Source organism: Trichomonas vaginalis, chromosome III (assembly GCF_026262505.1).
Source record: "Trichomonas vaginalis G3 chromosome III, whole genome shotgun sequence".
NCBI lineage: Eukaryota > Parabasalia > Trichomonadida > Trichomonadidae > Trichomonas > Trichomonas vaginalis.
In genome coordinates, this window is record NC_067205.1 from 15,131,251 (window position 1) to 15,156,765 (window position 25,515).

Here is a 25,515-nt window from a genome sequence, read left to right on the forward strand (position 1 = left end):
ACTCGAAAACTCAATTGCAAATTTTACTGACATTGATTCGCGTAATTCATCATTTTTTGGTAAGATAGATATAGACAAAGAATTACGTATACATAGTGTATCATCATATATCGAAGAAGTCTTTATTTATCAAACAGTTACAATTTATTACGCTCAAAACCATGAAAATGTATATCCAACATTAATTATTGACAAATTTTCAGGGGATAAAACATTTAATTATTTAATATATGATTTCAGAAGCATTAGTCTGAATAAAGCTTACAAAAATGTTCTTTGTTCGAAGCAAAAAGATTTCTATCACAATATAACATGGTATGAAAAAGAAAATGATGCTTTAAGGGTGCACCCGTATGTACGTTTATTTGAGAGGAGGAGGATTACCCTCTCAATTTTGAGGGATTCGTTAGTTTATTTTCTCGATGAATATGCAATAAAATTTGATTTTTACCTTATCAATATACTTCATATAATATACACATGTTCATGTAAAAACTTTTTTCCAAAATCCTCAGGAATTAAGGGTTTTTTGAATTTTAAGAATTTTTTTCGAATTTTTTCGAAAAAAAAAATATTTTCAGAACAGCCTTAACGGCTAAGATTTAGGAACAATGTTAAGTATCAAAAAGAAAGGAGGTCTGATATAGACAACATATATCGTTGAAGGTTGAAAAAATCTCTAATATTTGAGCCCAAAATTTCAAATTTTAATTTTTTGAAAAAAGAGGCCACCCGTATGTACGTTTATTTGAGAGGAGGAGGAGGATTATATTTTTGAAAGGGTGAAACATTATGAATATGTTAATTATATAATAATATGTATTATTATAAAAAAGAAAAAATAAAGCACGTTAAGGGAGGCTTCCGACCAGAAAGCCCTCTCAATTTTTTGTGATGTTTACACCAAAAGTGAGATTCGTTAAGCGTTTTTCTCGTTGAATATTGAGTTTCCCGGATTTTAAGTTATTCATAAAGCTTCTCTATATTATACCCTATCTACTGATATGATTATTTTTGAAAAATCTCTTAAATCGACCTGCACTGAATTTTTTAGGGAAAATTCGAAATTTTATAGGCGTTTTCTGTAACGTTTTTTTACGGAATAAAATCCGAAAAATAATTTTTTGAAGAATCATTTGGGTAGAATACTTATCGAAAATTATATTTATTATAATTTTGGTCGATAAAAATAAGCGGATTCAAAACTGGCAAAAACCCTTTCGGCAATTGAGAAAGGGACAAACTATCCAGTGTCACTTTTCAAAGGAATAAAAAAAAATAATAAAGATGAAATAATAACATGAAATCTTATATAAATATAATTTTATCTAAATAGATAAATGAATTAAGCAGTTTACAGTTATATATATTTAATGAGAGACAATATCTAGTTCTATGGTAGAAATGACTCTTAGACTCAAATAAGTAACACAGATAGAAAGTACTCAGTATAACAATTATATATGTACACTCAAAGTTAGTCGCTGCTAAAATCTTAACCTTGCATTTCGGGAAAATCTGACAAATGGCTCTTAGACTCAAATAAGTAACACAGATAGAAAGTACTCAGTATAACAATTATATATGTACACTCAAAGTTAGTCGCTGCTAAAATCTTAACCTTGCATTTCGGGAAAATCTGACAAATGGCTCTTAGACTCAAATAAGTAACACAGATAGAAAGTACTCAGTATAACAATTATATATGTACACTCAAAGTTAGTCGCTGCTAAAATCTTAACCTTGCATTTCGGGAAAATCTGACAAATGGCTCTTAGACTTGTTTTGATAATTAATTCTTCAATTATATTATAATTTATAACAAATTTCCTCAAACTATCTGTATGTCATTCAATTCCCGGCCACTACATTCAATGATGGACCATTTCCTTCAAATTTTGAAAGACCTTATTCAATTTGTTGTATGGAGCCCGTGATATTCAACACTATGGAGCTCCTCCAGTTTGGTATCCAAGAAGAGATAAAAGCTAGCATGGGCTACTCTCAAAAATGCTTGAAGCAATATATTCAAGTTTGCAACAAGGATCAATAGATTCAAATCTTGTTTATTGTACTTTAAAGGTACTTTTAAAAAAGAAACAATTAATGTAAAAGATTCAAATAATTTTTTATTATTATTTTATTAATTTTTTAAAATAAGGTTAATAAAAAAGTGACACTGGATAGTTTGTCCCACACTCTTCGGCAATTTGTGGACGATTCCGAACCCCCTCATTTTTGAAATTTAATAAGAAAAATAGAATCTTTATTAAATATAGATTTTAAAAAACTTGGTTATAAATTACGAAATTTTCTCACTTGGGCTAAAAAGTGACAATTTGGTCGGAAGCCACCCTTAAAATTTTTCTTTCTTGATTTTTTACAAAATCTACTTAGAATTATGCAAAATATGACTAAATAATTATAAATTTCAAGTTAAATTTTAATTTTGATAAATAATTTAAATTTCAAAATATCAAGTTCAGTTCGACTATGTATGTAGTAATTCCTCAATAAAGTGTCAAAACCCTATTAAAATATATGAACATTTTCAACATTTTAATGTTTTTATTTAAAAATTTGATGGAATATGAGCTTCAAACAATTATTATGTAAATAAAAATAATTAAATATATGTATTTATTCGTATTACAACCGTAGTAAGTCGATTCTTCCTTTCTTCTACTGAGTTTTGAATTTGATTTCGAATTGTAAAGAGATTCAAAGGAAAATACTAGCGGATAAAAACTACCTCCATGAAAGGGTCATAATGGAGTCAAGTTGTATTTTTTGATATTTTTTGCTTTTCGAGCCTAAATAGGTAGCCAAGATAATGCCTAAAAATAAGGTTCTAAATTCTGAAGTTTACATGATCCTCTCGTGTGCACCCTTAAAGTTCATTAAAGTTACTTATAACTCAGAGCCAAATGCAGAAGGAAGATATTCAATTGATATTTGTTATTACAATAAAACGAATATAGGGGTATTATTATTGTCGTCTGGCGGTTTTAGACGACAATGCGAATTTTCAAATAATAGGATTTTTAGCCAGATAAAGAGCTACTCCATATATCATGCGTGTTTGCATACTATATACATAGATGGAATTGATGTTCTTCCTTTATTTAGGTACCGAAACATGCTTGAAAAATCTATTTTTTAGACGACAATGATAATTTTGTCACTTTTCCAGACGACAATAATAATTTGTCACCTTTTTAGACGACAATAATAATTTTGTCACTTTTTCCAGACGACAATAAAACATCCTCACGAATATAAATCAAAGATTATGTATTTATAATCAAAGTAAATCAGACTGCAATGGTTTTGATGGTTACAAGAGAATTCAGAATTTTAGTGTTATTGAAATAAACAGATATATGTTATATCTTACAATTGCTGTCACATATAATACAACGGAAATGATTGATCTCACTAAATTTAACAAGACTTTAATATTAGAAGGACATAATAATACTAATATTCATGTAAATTTGAATGTTTCAGGGCTCAGAAAAATAAATTTCAGTAATATAAATGTTCATTTGTATGGAACGAAATCACTCAATGTTAATACAATATCCTTAAATCATTCAAAGATTTTGTCAACGGAAACAAGTTTGAATTCAACACTAATAATGTTTGATTATTATTCACAGTTCTGGGGTGTTCCTTTTTATCATTCTGACAATTTCCATTTGATTGATTGCAGCCCGAAAGAAATCAAGTTCAGCGATGATTCTATATATGTTGATGAATACAAGTTCTATAAAAACTACACTGTCTTAATTGATAACAATTTGCCTTGGAGAACAAACATTGTTTTAAGTGAACAAGCCCCAGGAAATCTTAAATTGGTAAACAAAAATCCAAATTCTGTTATAACAATAGAATCATTAAATTCCAATCTAACTAATTCATTGGTTATTGAGCCAGGTTGTCCTATTGCTTTTTCAAATGTTGTTGGAGAAATATCAATCAAGTTTAAGATTACAAGTCCATCTCAATTTATTATTCCTGAAAAATTTAATGTCAAATTCAAATCAATTGAAATATTGAATGAATTGGATATTTTAACAGGAAACGAGATAGAAGTTGATGATCTTAAAGTAAGTAATACAGAAATAGTGCCATCTGGATCTATTTCGACACAATCTGTTTTGTTTGACTCACAAAATTACAATGAAGTTGGTTGTTTCAAAGCAAATGTAGTTAATACAACGGAAGATTCATTTTTCAGAGCGGATTTGATGGGAACTGATGATGTTCATATCTATATTCCTATCAAGTCAACGAGTATTCCTTATATGCAGTTCACTTCAAATAATCAGAAAGGACATATTTATTTCGTTATTGATGATAATGATAATTATATTCCTCATAATTTAACTGAAGAATTCAAAATATTGGTTTTAAATATTGAAAATTCTTCATGTAAAAACTGGAAGATTCACGTTTCTCAGGCAATTAAATATATCACAGCAAGATGTGATAATGATTATCCTGACATGTACATTTTCATTGAAAGAGTACAGCCAGCAAAAATTTGGATTACTATTGTTATTGCTCTTTGTTCTGTTATTGTATTCATTTCCCTTGTTTTCGCTTCTCTTTACATTTACGCCAAGTTGAAGAGGAAGATGGAATTGAACTACTTGAATAGGTTATATGAAGAAAAATCTTTCGAAGCAATCAACCAATCATTGCTTCCTGAAGCAGAAGAATATTAAATATTGTCATTGCTTTGTAGTTTTGAATTTAAAAATCTATCTCTATTTATCTTTAAATTGGTATATTCGATTCATATTTTCATCAAAATGAAAGATAATGTTAATGATTATTCAGTACTATATATGTTGCTTTTGAATGTCCATGAATATATTGCATGCTTTAACAATCATTTGTGAATACTTTTCATGGAAATGATTTCATATTGTGAATTTAATGTGTTTCATAAGAGTAATTTTATTGTAGTTAGATAGAAATGTATAGTATTGGATTATTATGTAATCTATAAATCTTGCTAAAATAAAACCCAAAGTGGAGATATGTTATTGATATTATTTGCTTATTAAAGTTGAAATTATAGGTATTCTACTTATGTGCATGCTATATCTTTGACTATTGGGCTTAGATATCTATCTTATATAGACAAACGAAATTTTGAAAATTTTACATGGCAAAAATCCTTCTTTTTTTTGGAAAATGATTGATGAATACAAAGATTCACCATTCATTTTCACCAACAAACTGAACGAACCTGTATATGATAATGATGGTGGAATTGTTCAAGGATATCGCGAAAAAGATACTCAATTTTTATTAAATTTGATTCATAATAGCTCATATTCCGAAAAATTATTCCAGCAATTAATGGTATACGTTACAGATAGGCCTGTTATTGTTTCAAAGTTAAAACCTGACTTTGCATTTAAATTAATATCGTTTCTGAAAGAAGATTTGTATACTATTGATGTGTTAAAGTGCATATCTTCCGTGTCTTCAGAATTCCTTGCAAATTACACAATAGATTTCAAATTTGTTTTATTAAGATCAGAATTTTTCGATTTAATTTATACAATTATCTACCAAAGACATCAAGATAATCTTCTAATCGATTCTATCTTTAATATATTGATCAATTGCTGCAATACGAAAGATTATTCTTTCACAATTCAACTAATGGAAAGCAATATAATAGAACAACTTATTAAAAGCAAAGATTTGAACGAATACAGAGAAGATATATTGATTATTCTTCAATATTTCGTACAAATGCCATTGAAAGAATATAAATTTTCAATTTATGATGATATTGTTGAGTTTATTGGTAATTCATTGTACATAGATGACGTCAAAGTCACTATTCAAGCACTTATTGCCTTCAGAAAAGCAAATGAAAATGGAGATGTCATTGGATTTCTATTTTGCAACCAAGTAATTTGTAATGTCATCAGAGAAAAGGTTAGTTCGTACAGTATTGATTGTTCTAAGCAGGCTTTAAAGACTCTTAATTCTTTAATTAAGAATGGACAAGAAATTGTTGATATAATTGGAAAATTTATGACTGTTGAAGAGTTACTCGGCAACCTTACGAAAGATCTTAAGATAGTAAAGCATGTAATTGCAACTCTTATTAGTTTAAGGCAAAATTCAGAAGATCCGGGTGTACTTTATCATTTATATACAGAATTATTTAGTGTTGACTTTAACAATACATTTTCCAGCACAAGTTTGCATATAAAAGAGAGCGTTGTCATATTAATTGAAACTTATAATTATAATCCTCCGATACCGGTCACAAAGATTTACACGGAATCCGTTTTGATGTTCCTTGCAAACTTTGTTGAGGTCGGAGAGATAAAAATTGTTTTTACAGTAGCAAAACTCATTAATGAGGCTATCGACGCATCCCAATCTGATTGGAACTTCCTCAGTCTAATCCAAAAGGTATTTGAAGAGAATGTCTTCGATATTATTGACGAAACTTTAAATAATATTGATTCAAACACACCTCGCCACGAAGAAATCGAAAATTGTTTACAGCATCTGCTTGATACCTTCACGCCAGCTGAATAATGTAATTTATATGAGTATAGAGTGTAAAATAAAAAATTTCATGTTTATTTTTTAAACGCTTGAGTTTGTTGACAAATAGAACTGATCATGTATTTCTAATCCAATTGATCCAATAACGAATTTCGGTTTCGAAATCAATATCTTTTAAAATATTTTTCAAGTAAAGTGGATGACAGTGTTGATATTCCTTTTTATTCACACAAATCGTGACGGATGAATGTTGTTCGGAATAATTCGAGTAAAAATAATTTTTTTATATGAAATCTCAGTAAACTGCAAACTTCGTGGAGAAATACGCTATACATAACGCCAGAATATTCAAAATATTCAGTTTATTTCAGCAAATGCTATTTTCAAATCGTCATGTTGAAATGATTCTTTGAATTAAATTGAATTTGAAGAAATAATTATCGATTGTATAGAGAGTTATTATGGTAAAAACAGTATGAAACAGAAAGCGATCAAGATTATACGATTTTGCCTCAATGTTTCAACAAATTATATCTGGAATGAATTATTTGTTAATTCATATTAAACAGATCTCATAAGCCAATCCGATAGTTGGTTAATTCATCGTCAAAATTATTTGAGAACCAATAATCGTATTTTTTTGGTGATAAAAATACAATATTTTGCAAAAATGTATTATTGTATGTATATAATCCCAATATCCATTTTATTTTTTATTTGGTCAATTTCAAATTTTGATGATAAAACGATGAAAAAATTGGGTTTAATTCAATATTTTGAAATGTCACTTCATCATGCATTTTTAACTTTAAAATATTGTTATTTATACATAAACAAATCATGGTCGGGATCGAGTTATCCACATTTATCACTTCACATCATCGTTCTCCAATTTTTGAAAGATTTCGACAATAAAAATCCTCTCAAAATAGAAGCTGTTAATTTAACTTCACATTTGTCAATGGAAGCAGTCCAGAAGACACTCGAACTCGTCCGTGCTCGTGATCCAGACCAGAAGGAATTCATCCAGGCTGTCACAGAAGTTCTTACATCCCTCGTCCCAATTCTCGAGAAGGAACCAAAGTACGTCAAGCTCCTCCCAGCCCTCGTTGAACCAGAGCGTGTTATCATGTTCCGTGTTCCATGGGTTAACGACAAGGGTGAAATGATGGTCAACCGTGGTTTCCGTGTCCAATTCAACTCCGCAATCGGCCCATACAAGGGTGGCTGCCGCTTCCGTGGCAACGTTAACCTTTCCATCCTTAAGTTCCTTGGCTTCGAACAAGTTTTCAAGAACTCCCTTACAACACTCCCAATGGGTGGTGGCAAGGGTGGTTCCGATTTCGACCCAGCCGGCAAGTCTGATGGCGAAGTCATGAGATTCTGCCAGTCCTTCATGCTCGAACTTTCCCGCCACATCGGAGGCAACACAGATGTCCCAGCTGGTGATATCGGTGTCGGCGCTCGTGAAATCGGCTACATGTTCGGCCAGTACAAGCGTATCAAGAACGTCTTCGAAGGCGTCCTTACAGGCAAGGGCATCCCATACGGTGGCTCCCTTATCCGCCCAGAAGCTACTGGCTACGGTCTCGTTTACTTCGTTACAGAAATGCTCCGCGCTCGTGGTGAGGAGATCAAGGGCAAGCGCGCCATGGTCTCTGGCTCCGGCAACGTTTCTCAGTACTGCTGCCAGAAGCTCATGCAGCTTGGTGCTATCCCAGTCTCCGTTTCCGACTCCCATGGTGCTATCCTCTTCAAGGACGGCATGACAAAGGAGCATCTTGATGCTGTCATGCACATCAAGAACGTCGCTCGTACAGAGCTCAAGAAGATCGCTGAACTCTTCCCACACCTCAAGGGCTACGAGTACATCGACGGAAAGTCCATCTGGGCTTGCGAGATCCCATGCGAATTAGGCCTTCCATGCGCTACACAGAACGAAATTTTCCCAGAACACGTTCCAGTCATGGTCAAGAACGGCGTCAAGCTCGTTGCTGAAGGTGCTAACATGCCATCAACAAACGAGACAATCGAGCTCTACATGAAGGAGAACATCTACTACGGCCCAGGCAAGGCTGCCAACGCTGGTGGTGTTTCCGTCTCTGGCCTCGAAATGACACAGAACTCCGTCCGCCTCGCTTGGTCATCCGAGAAGGTCGACAAGAAGCTCAAGGAAATCATGCACGCCATCTTCGAAGCTGCTCACGAAGCTTCTGAACAATACGGCGTTCCACTTTACCAGGGTGCTAACCTTGCTGGCTTCAAGCGCGTCGCTGAGGCTATGCTCGCTTACGGCTGCTGCTAAATTTTAATTTAGTTTAGTTTTCTTTTAAAATTCATAAGTTTTTTTCATAAGTTTCGCGAAATCAAGAATCTGATTTAAATGGATTTTAGTCCTTTCGGCTTCTTTAAGCTGTAATATCTTCTGTTAGTCTTTGGATTATAGAAATTTTATGAGAATGCTTATTGTTTGTAGAATAAATAATTATGAAATTGGATTTTAGTAAAATTTTGTGACAAAATTGATGAGAATCTGAAATTAATCTAAAATAACACCTTTTACGTTTTAAAATTTTCTTTGGAAATGATAATAATAAGAGAAAAATTAAGAAATTTATGTTCAAATTCAAAATTTGTATTTTTTTTGGAAAAGTAGAATATGAATTATGATGTTCAAAGCAGAGAATAATGATCCAACAAGGGAGAGTAGTGCAGAAAACATAAATATAACGTGATAAATTACATTATATTATCGTAATGAGTTATTATTGGCTTAATTTATGATGGAAATTTCAAGTTTATGCAATATGATGAATATTTGTCGTTAATGGTAATTTTATCCAAATAATCTTTAATGAGATATTATAGATGGCAATACTATTTTTTTTATATCTATTTGAAAAGGGTCAATGGTCTAGCGGAATGATTCGCGCTTCGGGTGCGTGAGGTCCCGGGTTCGATTCCCGGTTGGCCCCTTTCATTTTTAATATTTTTTTTTGAATTTGAAAATTTTTATAATTGGATATTATTTTCCGTAAAATTGCATACAGCTTCATGCCATCAAAAATTCAATTTTCTTGAATTCAATTTTTTCTGAATTCATGATTGCATATCAATTTTGTAAATAAGTCATTTATCTCTAATTTGATTCAAAAAGATCCGACAAAAAGTGATATCCAATCTTTGTCAATTTGACAGAATAAAAGTGAAATTTCGATGAAAAATGTATTAGATGGCCTAGATATGATACTTAAAGCAGTTGACTTAGGTGATTCCTCCACGATGAACACAGTTGCAATGGAATATGTTGCTTTACTTAATGCGGAACTTGAAAATTTATTAAATTACAAGCAAAAATGCGGCAGTTCATCAGAAGGACTAATTATTAAATACATAAAGGCGATAAGCAAACTAATCAATTACAAAATATCTTCCAATTCTATAGATTCTGGTTTTGATTTCCGAATTCTTTTTGATTTGTTTCCAAAAACGCTTATAAGTCAATCCAACAACTACACTGATAAACTATGGAAGGCTTACGTTGACTTATTTTCATTACTTTTCCATATTCCCGTTATAAATCACAATCAATTCGAAATTCCCATTTCAAACATTTTTCATTACGGTGCTCCTACCCAAGGGAACTTATATGTCAATTTTTTTATTCGAAGATTTGAAGTAATTCTTAATGCAATCTTTGAAAATTATCCAACGACAATTACGCTTTGGCTGAACTTCCTTTCGCAGACAGTATTTTATAAATTCTTCAATTATTACAACGGAAACGTAAATTCCTCTCAATTATTACTTGATCAACCATTACCTTCGAAATTTTACGATTCTATCCTTGATTTGATGCAATCAAGGCAATTCATTGACTTTTATGAGATATTTAACCATGAAAATACATTTCCAACCCATTTCCTTTTCCTTTTACACTTAATTATCAAAATTGAAGACGAAAATCACAAAAAATACCCGAAACAAGTCGATATACTAGCCAAGAAATGGACAAATTTAGACACAGTGTACAAACAAGAGGTCCTACGCTTGTTTAAGAACAATTGTCCACAAGAAATGATTAATCTCTTGATTTTATTATCGAGAAAGACAGTTTTAAGTCTCCAACCATTAGTAAGGAACTATACAGATGGAAATTCATTAATAGAAAGAGAAAAATTCCCAGTTTATCAGTCAATTATGTCAGAATTTCAAAATAATTACTTGTTCATCATAGATAGGCATCCATCATTCCAACAATGTGATCTAAATTGCATTGTGAAGGATTTCTTCACTACAATTCCAATAATTGGCTTGGTATTTTATTTTAATATTTTATTTAACTTCAAAGTTGAAAATGCAGATATGTTTTCACTTCCCAAAGAGTGTATGAACTCAATCCCACCAGCTGTTTCTATCCTTGCCTCTCAAGTTTTCATGTCTATCGTTGGATGCTGTTTTTCACCGATTTTGTTTGATTTCTCTATTGATCCAGTCACTAGTTATGTTAACAAAGTGAATGGGAAGGTCTCCAGAGGCAAGGCTGCACCACAAAACTTTTTGCCAGATATGGAAAAAATTTTCACCGACAATTTCGTATTTTCAATGAAGTTATTGTCGATTTACAACAAGGAAATGCTGAAACCAGTGCTAGATTTTGCAGGTCTCAATAGAATTCTTTTTTCTCCACTTGTTATCATAGGTTGGACGTATGATAAAGCACTGAAATGGATCAAGAACTTCATAAACTTCCAGCCGCAATCAATAGAAACATTTCTGACCATTTTAAACGAAATTCAGAAAATTATTCCAATTTATTTACAGAAAAACCACAATTTTGTGTTCCAAAACTTTTTCCCGCAGATCATATACTACCTGGATAAATATAGTCCCAGTTCAATGATTTTTGACGCGATTTCGAACTTTGCAAAATTAGATGGCGTTGCATCATCGACAATCGCTGATCCCATGATCGCGCATAGCTGGATAAGTGTTCTCTGCAAGTTCCTCTGCAGCACGGACAATAATACTGTTTCTGTGGCGTTTAGATCCGCAATTCAGTCAATTATTAAGTTTCTTCCGCAATCGATGATATTAATCACATTAATATTACATATATTAGTTAAACGTGTTGATATCATCTCATTTGAAGAAATAGAACAGTATATTTTGAATTCTTACGTTATTTGCGGATATTATTTGCCAAAAGTGGACAAAATATTTGATCTTGAGGCTGTAAGTAAGAATTGGCCAAAGAATAGTTATAAACCAAAGCTTGTTAGAGATTCAATCAACGATTTCGAAAATCAAAGTTTTTCTATCCAGAAAACTTTGATTTCCCAACTCGGAAATTCTTTTAAAGCGAAGTCTTTCAACTCTACAGCTTCCGTTTACGTCCAGGAAGCAATTGAACCGGGTTCTCCTTTATTAGATTTTATAATGAGGTCGTTTGAGATTTATTTCACTTCAAATGACTCAAAGATAGATATAAGACTATTATCTTTGCTGTCGTCCCAATATATTGGCAAGAATTCGCCGAATTCCCATTTCATCAGAAAATTTTGCAAATATATGCTTGACGAGTTTGAATCAACAGATGATCCAAGGGATAGATGGCTCCTCTTCCTTGCTTTAAGCCATTTGGTCAAATTAGGAGTTATTGATATCAAAAAGTTGACGAAAAAGCTTCATTCCTTGCATGTACATGATAACAAGTCCTTACAAACGATGGTAGAAGCTTTTCCATTCATTTTCGATAAGAAACCGTATTATTCAGATCGCCAAGAGCCAACAGACGTGATATTATCAATAGACAACTCAAAACTCTTTCAAGTATCCGTAATCGATGAAGAAACCCATATATTGGACTCAAGAACGGTCAACTTTGTAGATTCAAGGAAGATCACAAATATTTCAAAGAAACCGGTAATTTCTCAGAATAATATTTCACTTCCAGAAGAAGAAAATGATTCTATAGATGAGATCGAAAACGAAGATCATAATGTATTTCGGACTTATTTCTTCGAAAAGTTCAATTGCCAAGAAACATCACCAACAAATTTCGAAATTTTCTCATCGTCGAGGAAAGAAAGTACCGAATTCAATCTTGACGTCCGTCCTCCGATCAACCTTGTCTCAGTCCAATCACCGGAAACTTCAAGATTTAGTGAAATAATTTCAAAAGTTCCTTCTTTCTCGCCGATCTACTGGTCGCTGTACAAATTCGCTAATATGCGTGTTTTCGATTGCACTCCATCAAGTCTTCGTGAAACCAAAGCGATATTCCAAAGCGGAACACGCGAAGAGATCAAAATCGGCGTTTTGTATGTTAAAGATGGCCAATTTACACAGAACGAGATCCTTGCGAACAAACACCAAGACGCATCTCTTAGTTACGACAAATTTGTTCGCAGCCTCGGAACTCCTGTTTCTCTGAAAGACCATTTATATTTCAATGCGAAACTTGACCAATCTGTTTCTCCTTTTTCTATCTTTTATTCAGATGACGAATACGATGTCATGTTCCACGTTTCTACATTGATGAAGACATCCGATGACGACCCACAACAGCTTGCAAAGAAGCGCCACATTGGAAACGACAATGTCCACATTGTTTGGTGTGAAAACAAGTCGGGATATGATCCAGACACTATTTTGAGTAATTTTAACGATGCACACATCATTGTTTATCCATTTAATGATGATTTGTATCATGTTGTTGTTCACAAGAAGAACAAGAACTTGGAATTTGGTCCTTTACCATCAGGAGTTTTAGTTAAGAGTCGGGCACTAGCTCCTTTAGTAAGAATGACAGCAATCAACGCAGATCGAGTTGTTAGAAAAGATTTGGACCAAATGCCAGATAAAAGATTCGCTTCACTCATGAAACCTCTATGTGGATGATATATTTTATATACTTTATATATATTTTATATATGTTTGTGTTAGTTTTATTTTTAAACAATATGTTTATTATTTTTTATGATTTACCAATATTTAATATCCAAAAGCTGTGGATTCTTAATGATGCACAATGCATTCATATTTCTCATGAAAAATCCATTTGCATGGACAAGATTTTTTTGCCAATCACTCCAAAACACTTGATTTTATGAATATATGTCAAGTATCACACATAATTAATAATAATATTTTTTATTTTCAAAAAGGTACTTTTAATGGGCCAAAAATTGAAAATTTTTAATTTCTCTAGTTTCTAGCCAGAATCAATATAGAGTTCATATGCAAAAAGTGAAACGACTATGGTGTGGAAAAAAATATCAAAGTTCACCACTTAAACACTATATATATATATTTATATATATATATATAAAATTTTTTTTGATACATAATGTATTTGTTAATTGAAAACAAGACAAAATACTGAAAGAAAAGAATACAATTCGTATGAAAGTTTAATGAAAAAATCTGCATTTAATTCTAATAAGGAATCTATTAAGCCAATTATACTCAAACCAGCTCCAAGTGCTCAAAATTTAGTTCAAATTCAAGATGATGATATATATATTAAAGATCAAGTAAGGATGATTGAAAATATGATTGCAGAAAATAGAGTGTTCATGACAAATTATATCTTAAAATCCGCTAAAAAGATCTACAAAGCTTCAAAACGAAAGAAAGACGAAGAATTTAATAACCAATTTATAGAAGTGATTAAACTAACCCATGAATGTAAAAAAGAATTCAGCAAAATTTCATAGTATCCGTGGAGTAACCGTTGATGAAACAAACCATTATTAGAATATAGCTCTTCTTTTGAAAATGAAATTTATGTAAAAGTACGACATTTACGATAACATTGATGTCCAAGGGAGAAATTAACCAAACTCAATAACATTTTGTATGTAAGATTATGATATCGTAAAATTTTCGAAATTCGAAATTTGTATGTAAGATTACAATATCGTAAAATTTACACTTTTATTGCGTTTTTATACAGGCGTGAAGCCTGTTAAAAATGCAATAAAAGTGTAATTATCATACTAATGATTATTTTTGATTCTAATGCCGAACAGCATTTGAAGCAAAAATAATCATTAGTATGATAATTTTTGATTGATGTCTAAGGGAAAAGCAAGCCAAACTCATTATGACAAATTGATGGAGATTTTTACAGGATATAATGATGTCTACAATGCTTTGTACAGGCTGAAAACAAATGACGAAGAAAAATTAAACGCAATTTACAAAAAAATCAAACAAAACCTGATTGACTCTTATCATATTTCGCCTGGTGAAATTGTCAATAAAATATCCCAAGTTTCAATTTATAACAACCGCTACATGAAGTCATATTTAGCGATTGCCAAACAAATTGTTGACGAATACCATCTAAATCAGGTCAACGAAATCAACAAAGTTTTTAATTACCTTTTCTACAAAGAATACAGTATAGTATTAGATGAAAACGGGAAAAATTTTTTTAACGATTTTGAAGTTTCTCATTATACAGCTGATATTCACGAACAAAAAACAATTCACAGATCTATTATGGATGATGACAAAATATTATTGATAACCTTTACAGAAAGAGAAGGATTTGATAAAAATCAAGAATTAAAAAGTGATTTATATCCATATTCAGCTGAAGGTCTTTCGTTACTTGAATTATGTTGTTATCATGGATCTGTTGATTGTTTTAAGTTTTTAATAACAAAATTTCAATCAATAATCACTTCAGAATGTCTTATATATTCATTTTTGGGTGGAAATCCAGACATTATGAATGAATGCTTGAAAGTTATAATACCAGATAATCTATGCATGAAATATGCAATTATATCACACAATATTGATTTTGTCACGTTTTTGATGAATGAACACAACATAAAAATTAATTTAGAATTGTGCTCTCAATACAATAATCTCCAATCATTTTTAGTTTATTTGGACTAAACAAATGATATCAACAAATGTTTTGTTTATTCTCCGAATTTCCATCTTTCATCACTTTTAGAATATCTTATTTCTAAAGGAGCAGATATCAATGCTAAAGACGAAGATGGATGGACCCCTCTTCATTATGCAGCCAGGGATAATCACAAAGAAATAGCCGAAATTCTTATTTCAAATGGATCAGATATCAATGCTAAAACAAAAAATGGATGTATCCCTCTTCATTATGCAGCCAGGGATAATAGCAAAGAAACAGCCGAAATTCTTATTTCAAATGGAGCAGATATCAATGCTAAAACAAAGAAGGATGGACCCCTCTTCATTATGCAGCCAGTAATAATAGCAAAGAAACAGCCGAAATTCTTATTTCAAATGGAGCAGATATCAATGCTAAAAACAAAGAAGGATGGACCTCTCTTCATTATGCAGCCATAGATAATAACAAAGAAACAGCCGAAATTCTTATTTCAAATGGAGCAGATATCAATGCTAAAAACAAATATGGATGTATCCCTCATCAAATAACAACCAGGAATAATAGCAATATTTGAGAAGTTTACGGTGTCATAAAAAATTCAGAGGCCTGGCGTTTTCTTATATCTTTTTTACGTAAAACCTTTCGCATATCTACTAAAAAAAATTTCTTTTATACTTTGATTTTACACTAAATTCATTATACCTTGTTGATACCAAGTAAAAACTTAATAATAAAACCCTTAAAACAAGCTAAAATTTTTTCATTTTAAAATCTTAAGTAATATTGCAGTATTTATGTTGAAAATATGATTCAAGTGTAAGAAAATTTAAATTTTATCATAAACGAACAATCATTTTTAATTAGATTTTATTTTTGATTTCATTTCATTACGTTTTATTTGCTCTTTCACTGGATTGAACTGGTCTAAATTTGAGTATCGGAAATTCACTGTATAGTCGTGGGGGTCAGGATAAGATCCAATCCAAAAATCATCTTTGAGTTGAATGTCTTTTGAAATTTCTTCCAAAACTTTGATGATATCTTTTGGTGCTTTTCGTTTGGTAAGATATGGCAATATTAATTTCTCTATAATGAAACTGAGTTCAAGAAGTGTAAAATAAGAATAACAAAATTCACAAGAACATTGATTAACAAGGATTTGATAAATTGCACCTTGTGCAATCAAATCAAAATCTTTTTCGTTTAATTCAATTCCTCTTGTAAATAAAAGAAATGTTGAATAGAAAAGATAAACTCCTTTATATTCTCTGACTTCTCTTGCTTCAGTTTCTAAATGATGGACGATGTCTTGTGGAATGTTAATATGGAACATTACTGAATCTTCAAAATTTGTCATTCTCACGAAATCAGAATACTTGATTTTGTTTTGTCTCCCAATATTAACCCAATTGCGAATTACTTCTGACCTTACTGTACAAAATAAATCATATAAATAGGCCTTCATTGTTTGAAGAGACATTTAGAAAAAAAAATTTTAAAATTTTAACATTTTTACAATTTTTTTTCCCCAAAAAAATGTCGAAAAGTAGTAAGAATAGTTTCCAAAATATATTTTATTGATTAAAGAGCTGTCAAAATTGCATTTCATAGAAACCAGCACTTTCTCAGAATAGTATTTCATTACCAGTAGAAGAAAATAATTCTACATATGAGATCGAAACCGAGGGAAGACCAAAATTTGAGTGCTGGAAATCTCACAAACTCTGACATTTGTAAAGTTGCAAATCTGACATTTGTAAAGTTTCAAATCTGACACTTTGTAAAGGGTCCATGTTGTCAGATTCGGCTTTGGCGCCAAAATATAAAAAAGTGCCATTATCTCATGGTGGACCACAGCTGGGGTCGCCGCCGACTATCCACTTGCTGGGATGCTACGCAGCCTTTGATCTGGCCAATCATAGTGCTGCTCCATCCACATCAGCAAGTGATTTCGGCGGGAGATCTCCAATCGGTCTTCCATGAGGGTTACGCAAGCCAGAAGCACAATAACTATGCAGCCTAGCTGCTAGGATATAGTAGCTAGGCTGTATAACTATTGTGCTACTGGCGATATTAGTTATTTGTTATTCCCCTCATGGACTAGAGTACTAATCCCTGAACCCTTGAGGGTCAGGGATGTAAGTTTACTCGAAACGGATAATGTTCATTACGAAATCTCTCATTCGATGAGAGACTTCGTAATGAGCATTGCCTGAAAGCACTCTTACTACTCTTTCCTGGTTCCAAAAAGGCCTAGGATTCTGTAATTATTCGAATAGAGCAGAGTTATTCCGAAGTCTCTTATTTGATGAGAGGCCTCGGAAGAACTCTGTCCTAGTGTAATGTAGTTGTGGTGCTTGGCCCACAAAGAGCGAGAGAACATGTCTGTAATTTATTTGTGCTGAAGTTATCTGGATTTTCCTCAAATGAGGAAGGAAATCCAGAAAACTTCAGCACAAGTTAATGCAGATGTGGTTCTCTGGCTCTTTGTTGTGAGTAGAAATATGTTATTGTGTTACATTATCACAGGGTTCTTACAAAATGATAATGCTTAAGTAAGATCCTTGTAATAATGTAACGTGGCAGCATACCTGGCTAAGCTCGAGCCATGAATGCATAATTTGATCGAATAGAGCAAAGTTCTTCTAAGATCTTCTTCGATTTAGGAGAAATTAGAAGAACTCTGCTCTAATGTATATGAGTTGGTGAGCGAGGGATAGTAAATTGATTTTTGTTTATGATGAAGCTACCATGAGAATTATCATATAATGATAATCCTCTGATAGCTTCAACACAAACGTTTGTATTGTCTTCCCTAGCCAATGAAAGGCTAGAGGGAATGAGCTTGAGGTTAGTTTTAAAGTACGTAAGCTCGGCAAACGCCGAGCATATTAAAATTAACGTATTTTTAGAATTTTTTTTAACGGATAATAATCTCTGAAAGATAAAATCTTAAAATATGATGAGAAAAATATAGAAAAATTCCAAATTTTTTTTGTTTTGAGAAAAATGATATTAAGGGTGCCCTATAGACGATAGACCACCCTCAGAAAAGCACTTTTAAGGCTATTATATTGAGAACTAGAATCTGGATAATCCATTCATTCGAGTTCTAATAAGGTTAATTTTGTGATGTTTACATTATCGTTATAGGGCACCCTTAAATATCTCAATTTTTGAATTGGTATCATAGAATTGGAATTTTTTTAGTGGGTTTTTGTAAATAAATGAACTTTTAAAAGGCTAAATCAACATTTTATTGAATTTGAAAACTGCAGATCATTACATTATTAACTAGATTTTAATATTAACATTATGAAAAACGAAATAATTGGTGGATGAACAAAATATTTTCTAAAACAGGAGGCCTTGAATTATTACTTATATAAAATAATTAGATATATAGTGAAGATCTCAAATATCATATTAATATCAATAAATATTTTATCAATATTTTGAGAAGTAATTGATTTTTTCGAAATCTCAAAGTTGAATATAAATTTCAAAACATCATCTTAGATTTCAAAATCTTCTTATTCAATAATTGAATGAATGATTGAAATTTTGCAAATTACCTCAGACTTTTCAGAGGATTGAGTTGCCACTCAATCCTCTGAAATAGTCTGTGGTAATTTTTAGTCTCTACACTATTTCAATATAAGCTCCATTTTTAAACAGTTTTTAAAAATCGAGCATTGAAAAGTGTGATGAGACTTCATAATTCAATTTCCGAGAAACGTGCCATTATGTAATCAATTTTTATTGGAAAATACTCACTTTTTCATGGAATGCTGATTTTTACAAAAAATTAACTCATTTGAAATTCATTCAAATACGTCACTTTTTTCACAAATCATTATTTTTATGCAAAACAAATAAAAATTTTAATAAAGAACCCAAAATAATTAACAACAATATAATATTTTTTTGAACATTACAAAATTGAAAGAGAATATCTTTAACTCATATCAAAACAAACTACATTGTTCAATCTGTTGTAAACATTGAGCATTGAAAAACATTTCAATAATTTCTCAAAAAATGTTCATTTAACTAAATAACTCAAAATATTATTATTTTGCAAGTCATCGATATAGCTTTATTATATTTCAATTTTGATATTCTACATATGTCAAAATTTGAATAATAGCATTGAAATTTTATGAATTCTCTCATATTCAAGTTTTATTTACATTTTAATTATCATTTATAATGAATATTTATTTTCGATTGAATGTTTTCTCAATTTTTTCCCTCCATCAATTATCTGCTCTTTTATATTCAATATTATCTCCTAACACAACAGACTTTGCAAAGTATTGAGATTTTTTTCTAAATGTTCGAAATTTCTTTAAAAAAAGCTTATGTTTTAAAATTATTTATAAATCTGAATATAATCATATATGTAGATAACAAATCTTTATTCAAATTGATTTAGCTCCTTTAAATTTTTTAATAATTTTAAATTAAAGATTTCTAGCATTTAATTTATTTTCCTTACAATATATTATACTATTAAAATTCAAAATTCTATTGAAACACGAATAAAACCATATTTTTGTTTAATTACACAATATCGATATAAAAATAAAGTCATTTACTAATATTAACATGTAATTAATAATATATATCAATTATACAAGCGTAATAATATCCAAAATAACTATATAACAGGGAATTTCTATGATTTCATTATGCTTCATTATTCGAATAACAATATTTCTTCGTTTTCATATCATTATCACATTCTGGGTACATTTTCCTTTTAGCACTAAAACTTTCAGCATCTAAATATTCAATTTATTCGATAAATTTATTTAAATTAGATAAAAACTACAACGAATTGACTTGGTATTAAAAGGACAATTGTTTAATATCCTATATAAAACATATGTAATAATTATTTTATTTAACAAACAGTGTATAATGAGATATAAGAAACAAACACTAAAATAATAATCGTCATGATCGGAATTTATTTTTTGGAAAAAAAAGTCCAAAATTCAATTAAAAATAATCGTTATTTTGGACTTTTTTTCCACCCAAAAATTATCCTACAAATTATCTCAGATTTTTCAGAGGATTGAGTTACGTTTATAGAAATAATAGGAAATAATACGTTTATAACAAATAAGTATATTAGGATGCACTCATTTAGAAAATTTTGTGTTTTCTTGAAGGATCTTTCGTGAAATTTTAACATTCTTCTCTAACTTCTCAATTTCTTTATCTAAATTACTTACATTAGAGTTACTCTCGAATTCAAATGAATTGGATGAATAACATGATGATGAGTCAAGAATTTGAACATTTTTGTGTTTTTTGTATGAAATATGTTCTTTATAATCTTGGTTTTCTTTGGTACTTTTAGATGATTTGTGATGATAAGTTGTGCTTTCTTCATGACAGTCACGATGTTTCTTTCGGAAATCTTCAATTTGTTTTTGGAGTTTGCAAATAAACTTTTTAGATTGACAAAGTTCGTATTTAAGTTTGGATACTTTGTTTGCCAAGTTTTCAATTGTTTCTTTCGAATTAGATTGAGAATCACGACGCATCTGCTTTAACAAGATAGTGTTTTCTTCCATCTGTTCTTGAACACTTTGTTTGGATCGCTCAAGTAAAGATCTGAGTTCTTTGTTTTCTTGAACAACATTATCAAATTCTTTTTGCAAGCGTTCAACTTGATTTGTTAAAAATCGTGATTTTTCTTGCTCTTTAAAGAGTGAAGATGATGTATTGTTGTATAACCGTTGAAGATCGGAAATTTCATATCGCGTTTGCTTTTCAGAACTGATTGCATCTTCTGATTTGACTGAAAATTGTTCGATCTTGGATTTGAGGATAGAAATTTTAGATTCTTTCTTACTCAGTTTTTGAAGAAGATCGTCGATCTTAGCACGAAGAGATGAATTTTCGGATTCTAACGACTTAAGATTGATATTGTTTTCACGTTCATTCTTTTGGAACTTATTCCTTAAACGTTGGAGTTCAACGCTCTCTGTATCTTTATTACCAAATTGTTGATGAAAATCATTAAGTTAACGTTGCAAGTCTGATACTTTCTGGACTAGAGCTTCATGAGTTTCTTCGAAATCATTGGTTGAGATCTTTGTGCGTTTAGTTTTTGTTTGTAACTCGGTTTCAAAATTGTTAATCTTTTCATACATTTTGGATTGTTCAATGTTGAATGTTTTAATGTTTTTAATTGATGAATCACGTTCTTCAATGAGTTGCTTGATCCATTTAATGAACTCATTTGTATCTTGTGGTGAATCTGGAAATGCATTATGAATCATTCTCATTGAGTCTGATGACTTATTTGACTGGTTTCGAAGAACAACATCATTGAATATCATGCATCCTGCTAAAAGAGAATAGACTTCTTTGAATGCATTCTTTAATGAATTGACATTTTTACTCTTGAATGCATCTTTTGCAATAGTATCAAGTTCCGACAATCTTTCATCTATGCTATCGATTTGAGATATATAGTATTTGTAGTCGCTTAAATGGTTTGAATTAGATACGTTATCGAATCTGTTTTCTTGCAAAAAAAAACGCGAGTTCGTGATGCTTGTTCTTTAAGAAATACTTTGTGTACGGATGTGAATGTTTGTTTGCCGTTTTCGCTGATTAAAAATAGACTGGCAAGTTCAACGTTGTGTGAAATTGCTTCAAGTAATGTGACATGGCTAATTAAGTATGATGCAAGACGTTCTGTTATTCCGCTTGAAGATTTGGTTCTTAGTAGAGCAAGAATAAATGATTTCAAGTGTGAAATTGAGTTTGGATGTTTTTGTAATTGTGAAAAAATTGTAACTAAATCTGGATTCGATGTATCAATCTCTCTCGATAATAAATACATGAAATCGGTTTCTTCATTTGATTCATCAATGTCAAAAGTTAATATTTAAGCAATCTAGGTCAAAAGTTAATATTTTTGGTCAGGAGAAAGTATATATCAATCACTATATAATATCAAACAAACTATTACCCATATTGAAAGATGAAGATGCATGTATTTTTTTAGATTTGGCATATAACTATCTTTTTTTTACAACTTTTCTTCTCGTATTCGTTCTGTATTAGTTAGTCTTTTGGCATATAACTAACTTTTTTTTCTTTGATTAACTGATAATCAGACATTTTTTATGTATGTAAATCTCGATTTATGGATATAAAAACTTGAAAAAGGTATTTTATTTGTATAACTGCTATTGATATGTATAATAATTTAATAATAATTTCGAAAGTCGAATTTGGGTGTATGTAATCAAGGGGATTGATAGCAATATGATAGAAAATCAAAAAACTCTAACTTGAATTTTGTGATTTTTTATGAAAGCCCTAGTAAAATACGATCTCGAATATAAAATTTTTACAACGATAGGGTTTATTTGGCCTGACCACAGGCTCTTTAGTTGGGTGCTATTCCCTGCCTTCCCATAAGTTGTATATCAATAAAAATTTACTAATTTATTCTCCACAAGCAATTAAAAAAAATTTTATTTTAAATATTGATTAATTCCTAGAATTTTCCTGATAAATCATATCAACATATGTCATACTATATATTGGTTCCTTTTTTAAAAAAACACATCATTCAACTTGATGTTGTGAATGAATTTTTGGATCCGAAAAGATGTCCAATGGTAACTCTGGTGCCATATCAGCAGCAAACCAAGCTACCATCACACGAAATAATAATGACCCAGCAATAATTGCTTTACAAAATCAATTTCGTGACATTATCAAAGATTTAAATACAACAAGAATCGGTTTTATACCGGATTTGGCTGCAAAAAATCAACTGTTTATCGAGTCACTTACGAAAGTTAAGCAAGTTGAAATGCTTTGGGCAATATTTAAACTATTAAATTTATTTCTTGAATCAAACAACGCCGAACTTATTTATCGCACTAACAATAAACAAATAACAGGATTAAAAGAACCAGAACTCGGACCAAAAGGTCTTTTGACATTTTACATTGACATTGACCCTGAAAACTGCAAAGGTCTTTATCCATACACAAGACTTAACTGCCATCCATTCGAGCTATACTTAGTGTACCATCCATTAGGCGTTGTTATCAACCACGAGAACTGCCATGCTTGCGATGCCCTTTTGCATATCGACGAAATACTTTCTGGAGTCAACAGAAATAAGGAAGGCCAAAGCGAAATAATACAACAGAACTTCGCAAATTACAATAAGCAATATTTTATCCAAAGATTGCAAGTTTTTACAAAGATGATTACATCAGAAGTCAAAAATCTTATTCCAACTATTTCACTTATGAGCCTTGACCCAAACGAAATCAAAAACTACTACGATGGATCACGGTTTAACGAAGATGTTTTAAAATACTTAAATCCTCCTGACAAAATGTCCCCAAGCCAGTTAAAGGACTTATCTAAAGAAATTGACCACATGAAAAGTATTAAAAACTCTAAAGACTTTTATTCAGAAATTAAATCAATTGCCTCACGTTTTAATAAACCGGATTTACTATCAAAGGCCAAAAATGTTGAAAAGGCTTCGGCTATTTTGGATGCTTTTTGCGCTATATACTTAGCATGGAACACATTCAATTTCGATGATTTAAAAATCGTTTTTCCATGGACCATCAAATTGGACGACCACATGAAGCAAATCCTCAACAGATTCGATATTGACGAATATACATTCAGTGAAGGCCATGCTTTGAGTGCATACGATAAAGTTTTTCCAAATGAAGCTTTGATCTACTCATTTGAAGAAGCTAAAAAGTTCCGATTCGCATTTGATGGCACCCCATCTGAATTTCAGGAATATTACCACCTTATCTTATTAGGCAATGGAAATATTCCAATTCGATTCAATCACCTAGGTCCTATCAACAACCAGATTCATTTCTTTAAAGCAATGACTTCCAAAAAACATTCAGATTCTTTTAAGAAAGCTTTGTCTCACTGGAGCTACTTATTTTGCGAAATCACAGTAAAAAGTATGATTGTCGTTAGAAAGCCATCAAAATTACAGTTAATTTGGACGGCTATTAAGTGTCGAAAAGTTGATATTTACATTGGAACGCTATACTTATCATTTTGCGCCCTTGCTGTTATTTTTGGAGAGGATGATCAGCACTTCTAAAAAGTAGCATCGAGATTTATTTAAAATTATTTATCTAGAAACTATTATTTTTTTTTCTCCTTTCAGATGCAGCCATACTTAAACCAAATGCGGAGCTTCAGCGACAATTTCCTCTCCATGGGAGTGACACAATACATTGACATAGTGATTTTTTGGGAGTAACTTGGCCATAAACAAAAGCATTGGACACATTGATGATGAATTAGGTCCTAGAATTTTACAGGCTCTAATTTGGCTGAAATATATGTTCCTAGTGTATTAATATTAAATAGAATGCATTTTACATCTAATTTGCAAGACTGACATCTAAATTTGAGTTGGATGTTGTTAATAAAAAGGTACAGACACTTTTTTTCTGACCGGATTTAAGCCATATACTCAAGAGCATAGATTGCATATATACCATATATACTAAATGTGTCGTATGAAGAAAATTGGTCTTGCCAATTTTGTGATATATTAACCTAGAATTTAATTAGAAGATATAAGTTAATGATGCATATGCTAATGCTCTGCATCATTTTTGTAGCTTGAGTAATGCATAAATATATCATTCTTCAAAAGATTCTGTGAAATTTTGTTTCAATTTGTTAACAATAATGAAGTATCAGTAGTTATTTCTACAGGAATTCAATAACATATGGTGAATAACTAATAATAAATCCTAAATTTATGCTTGAAAAACGAGATCAGAAAATATTTCTTTAAAAAATTGATATTATCGTTTTATAGCAATCCTATCGTAATATACTAATGTGTTGAATCTGATTTCTTAAGTAAAGTAGGCTCAAAAATGCTTTGAATACATGATATTGAATCGAAATACTCATTGTTAAAAGGAATGTATAACTTTTAGAGATAAAATTATAACCGAATCATCAAGTATACTCTAATCATATATAAAAATCTGTCTTTGCTTTAAGTTTAAATTCCA

General features: G+C 31.0%; 8 protein-coding genes, 1 non-coding gene and 2 pseudogenes across 11 annotated transcripts, besides 5 other annotated features; 8 read left to right on the forward strand and 3 right to left on the reverse strand.

The window, feature by feature from the left end:
* The first annotated feature begins 1,229 nt into the window (after window positions 1-1,229).
* Window positions 1,230-2,201: a mobile genetic element.
* A 155-nt stretch (window positions 2,202-2,356) lies between these two features.
* Window positions 2,357-2,889: a mobile genetic element.
* A 752-nt stretch (window positions 2,890-3,641) lies between these two features.
* Window positions 3,642-4,733, forward strand: TVAGG3_0705330 (uncharacterized protein; the record flags this gene model as incomplete). Its single annotated transcript, XM_001310154.1, has 1 exon — window positions 3,642-4,733. The coding sequence occupies one exon, from the start codon at window positions 3,642-3,644 to the stop codon at window positions 4,731-4,733; it is 1,092 nt and encodes a 363-aa protein (XP_001310155.1).
* Window positions 4,734-5,208: 475 nt separating this feature from the next.
* TVAGG3_0705340 (armadillo (ARM) repeat-containing protein family) lies at window positions 5,209-6,954 on the forward strand (the record flags this gene model as incomplete). Its single annotated transcript, XM_001310155.1, has 1 exon — window positions 5,209-6,582. One exon carries the CDS (start codon window positions 5,209-5,211, stop codon window positions 6,580-6,582), a length of 1,374 nt encoding a protein of 457 aa, XP_001310156.1.
* Window positions 6,955-7,333: 379 nt separating this feature from the next.
* TVAGG3_0705350 (NADP-specific glutamate dehydrogenase 1-related family) lies at window positions 7,334-8,904 on the forward strand (the record flags this gene model as incomplete). Its single annotated transcript, XM_001310156.2, has 1 exon — window positions 7,334-8,857. One exon carries the CDS (start codon window positions 7,334-7,336, stop codon window positions 8,855-8,857), a length of 1,524 nt encoding a protein of 507 aa, XP_001310157.1.
* Window positions 8,905-9,455: 551 nt separating this feature from the next.
* Window positions 9,456-9,527, forward strand: TVAGG3_0705360. The gene has a single exon. It is a non-coding gene; the product is annotated as a tRNA-Pro (tRNA).
* A 153-nt stretch (window positions 9,528-9,680) lies between these two features.
* On the forward strand, window positions 9,681-13,455 carry TVAGG3_0705370 (GTPase activator protein; the record flags this gene model as incomplete). The annotated part of the gene is made up of 1 exon (XM_001310157.1): window positions 9,769-13,455. The coding sequence occupies one exon, from the start codon at window positions 9,769-9,771 to the stop codon at window positions 13,453-13,455; it is 3,687 nt and encodes a 1,228-aa protein (XP_001310158.1).
* A 1,176-nt stretch (window positions 13,456-14,631) lies between these two features.
* Window positions 14,632-15,468, forward strand: TVAGG3_0705380 (spectrin binding; the record flags this gene model as incomplete). Its single annotated transcript, XM_001310158.1, has 1 exon — window positions 14,632-15,468. The coding sequence occupies one exon, from the start codon at window positions 14,632-14,634 to the stop codon at window positions 15,466-15,468; it is 837 nt and encodes a 278-aa protein (XP_001310159.1).
* A 274-nt stretch (window positions 15,469-15,742) lies between these two features.
* On the forward strand, window positions 15,743-15,988 carry TVAGG3_0705390 (annotated as a pseudogene). The gene has a single exon. A coding segment is annotated over exon 1 (246 nt).
* A 313-nt stretch (window positions 15,989-16,301) lies between these two features.
* Window positions 16,302-16,925, reverse strand: TVAGG3_0705400 (uncharacterized protein; the record flags this gene model as incomplete). The annotated part of the gene is made up of 1 exon (XM_001310159.1): window positions 16,302-16,925. One exon carries the CDS (start codon window positions 16,923-16,925, stop codon window positions 16,302-16,304), a length of 624 nt encoding a protein of 207 aa, XP_001310160.1.
* A 782-nt stretch (window positions 16,926-17,707) lies between these two features.
* Window positions 17,708-17,935: a mobile genetic element.
* Window positions 17,936-18,306: 371 nt separating this feature from the next.
* Window positions 18,307-18,348: a mobile genetic element.
* A 116-nt stretch (window positions 18,349-18,464) lies between these two features.
* Window positions 18,465-18,604: a mobile genetic element.
* Window positions 18,605-20,527: 1,923 nt separating this feature from the next.
* TVAGG3_0705440 (uncharacterized protein) lies at window positions 20,528-21,372 on the reverse strand (the record flags this gene model as incomplete). The annotated part of the gene is made up of 1 exon (XM_001310160.1): window positions 20,596-21,033. One exon carries the CDS (start codon window positions 21,031-21,033, stop codon window positions 20,596-20,598), a length of 438 nt encoding a protein of 145 aa, XP_001310161.1.
* Window positions 21,373-21,433: 61 nt separating this feature from the next.
* On the reverse strand, window positions 21,434-22,569 carry TVAGG3_0705450 (annotated as a pseudogene). The gene has a single exon: window positions 21,482-21,804. A coding segment is annotated over exon 1 (323 nt).
* Window positions 22,570-23,090: 521 nt separating this feature from the next.
* TVAGG3_0705460 (uncharacterized protein) lies at window positions 23,091-24,764 on the forward strand (the record flags this gene model as incomplete). Its single annotated transcript, XM_001310163.1, has 1 exon — window positions 23,091-24,581. One exon carries the CDS (start codon window positions 23,091-23,093, stop codon window positions 24,579-24,581), a length of 1,491 nt encoding a protein of 496 aa, XP_001310164.1.
* Between the last annotated feature and the right edge of the window lie 751 nt (window positions 24,765-25,515).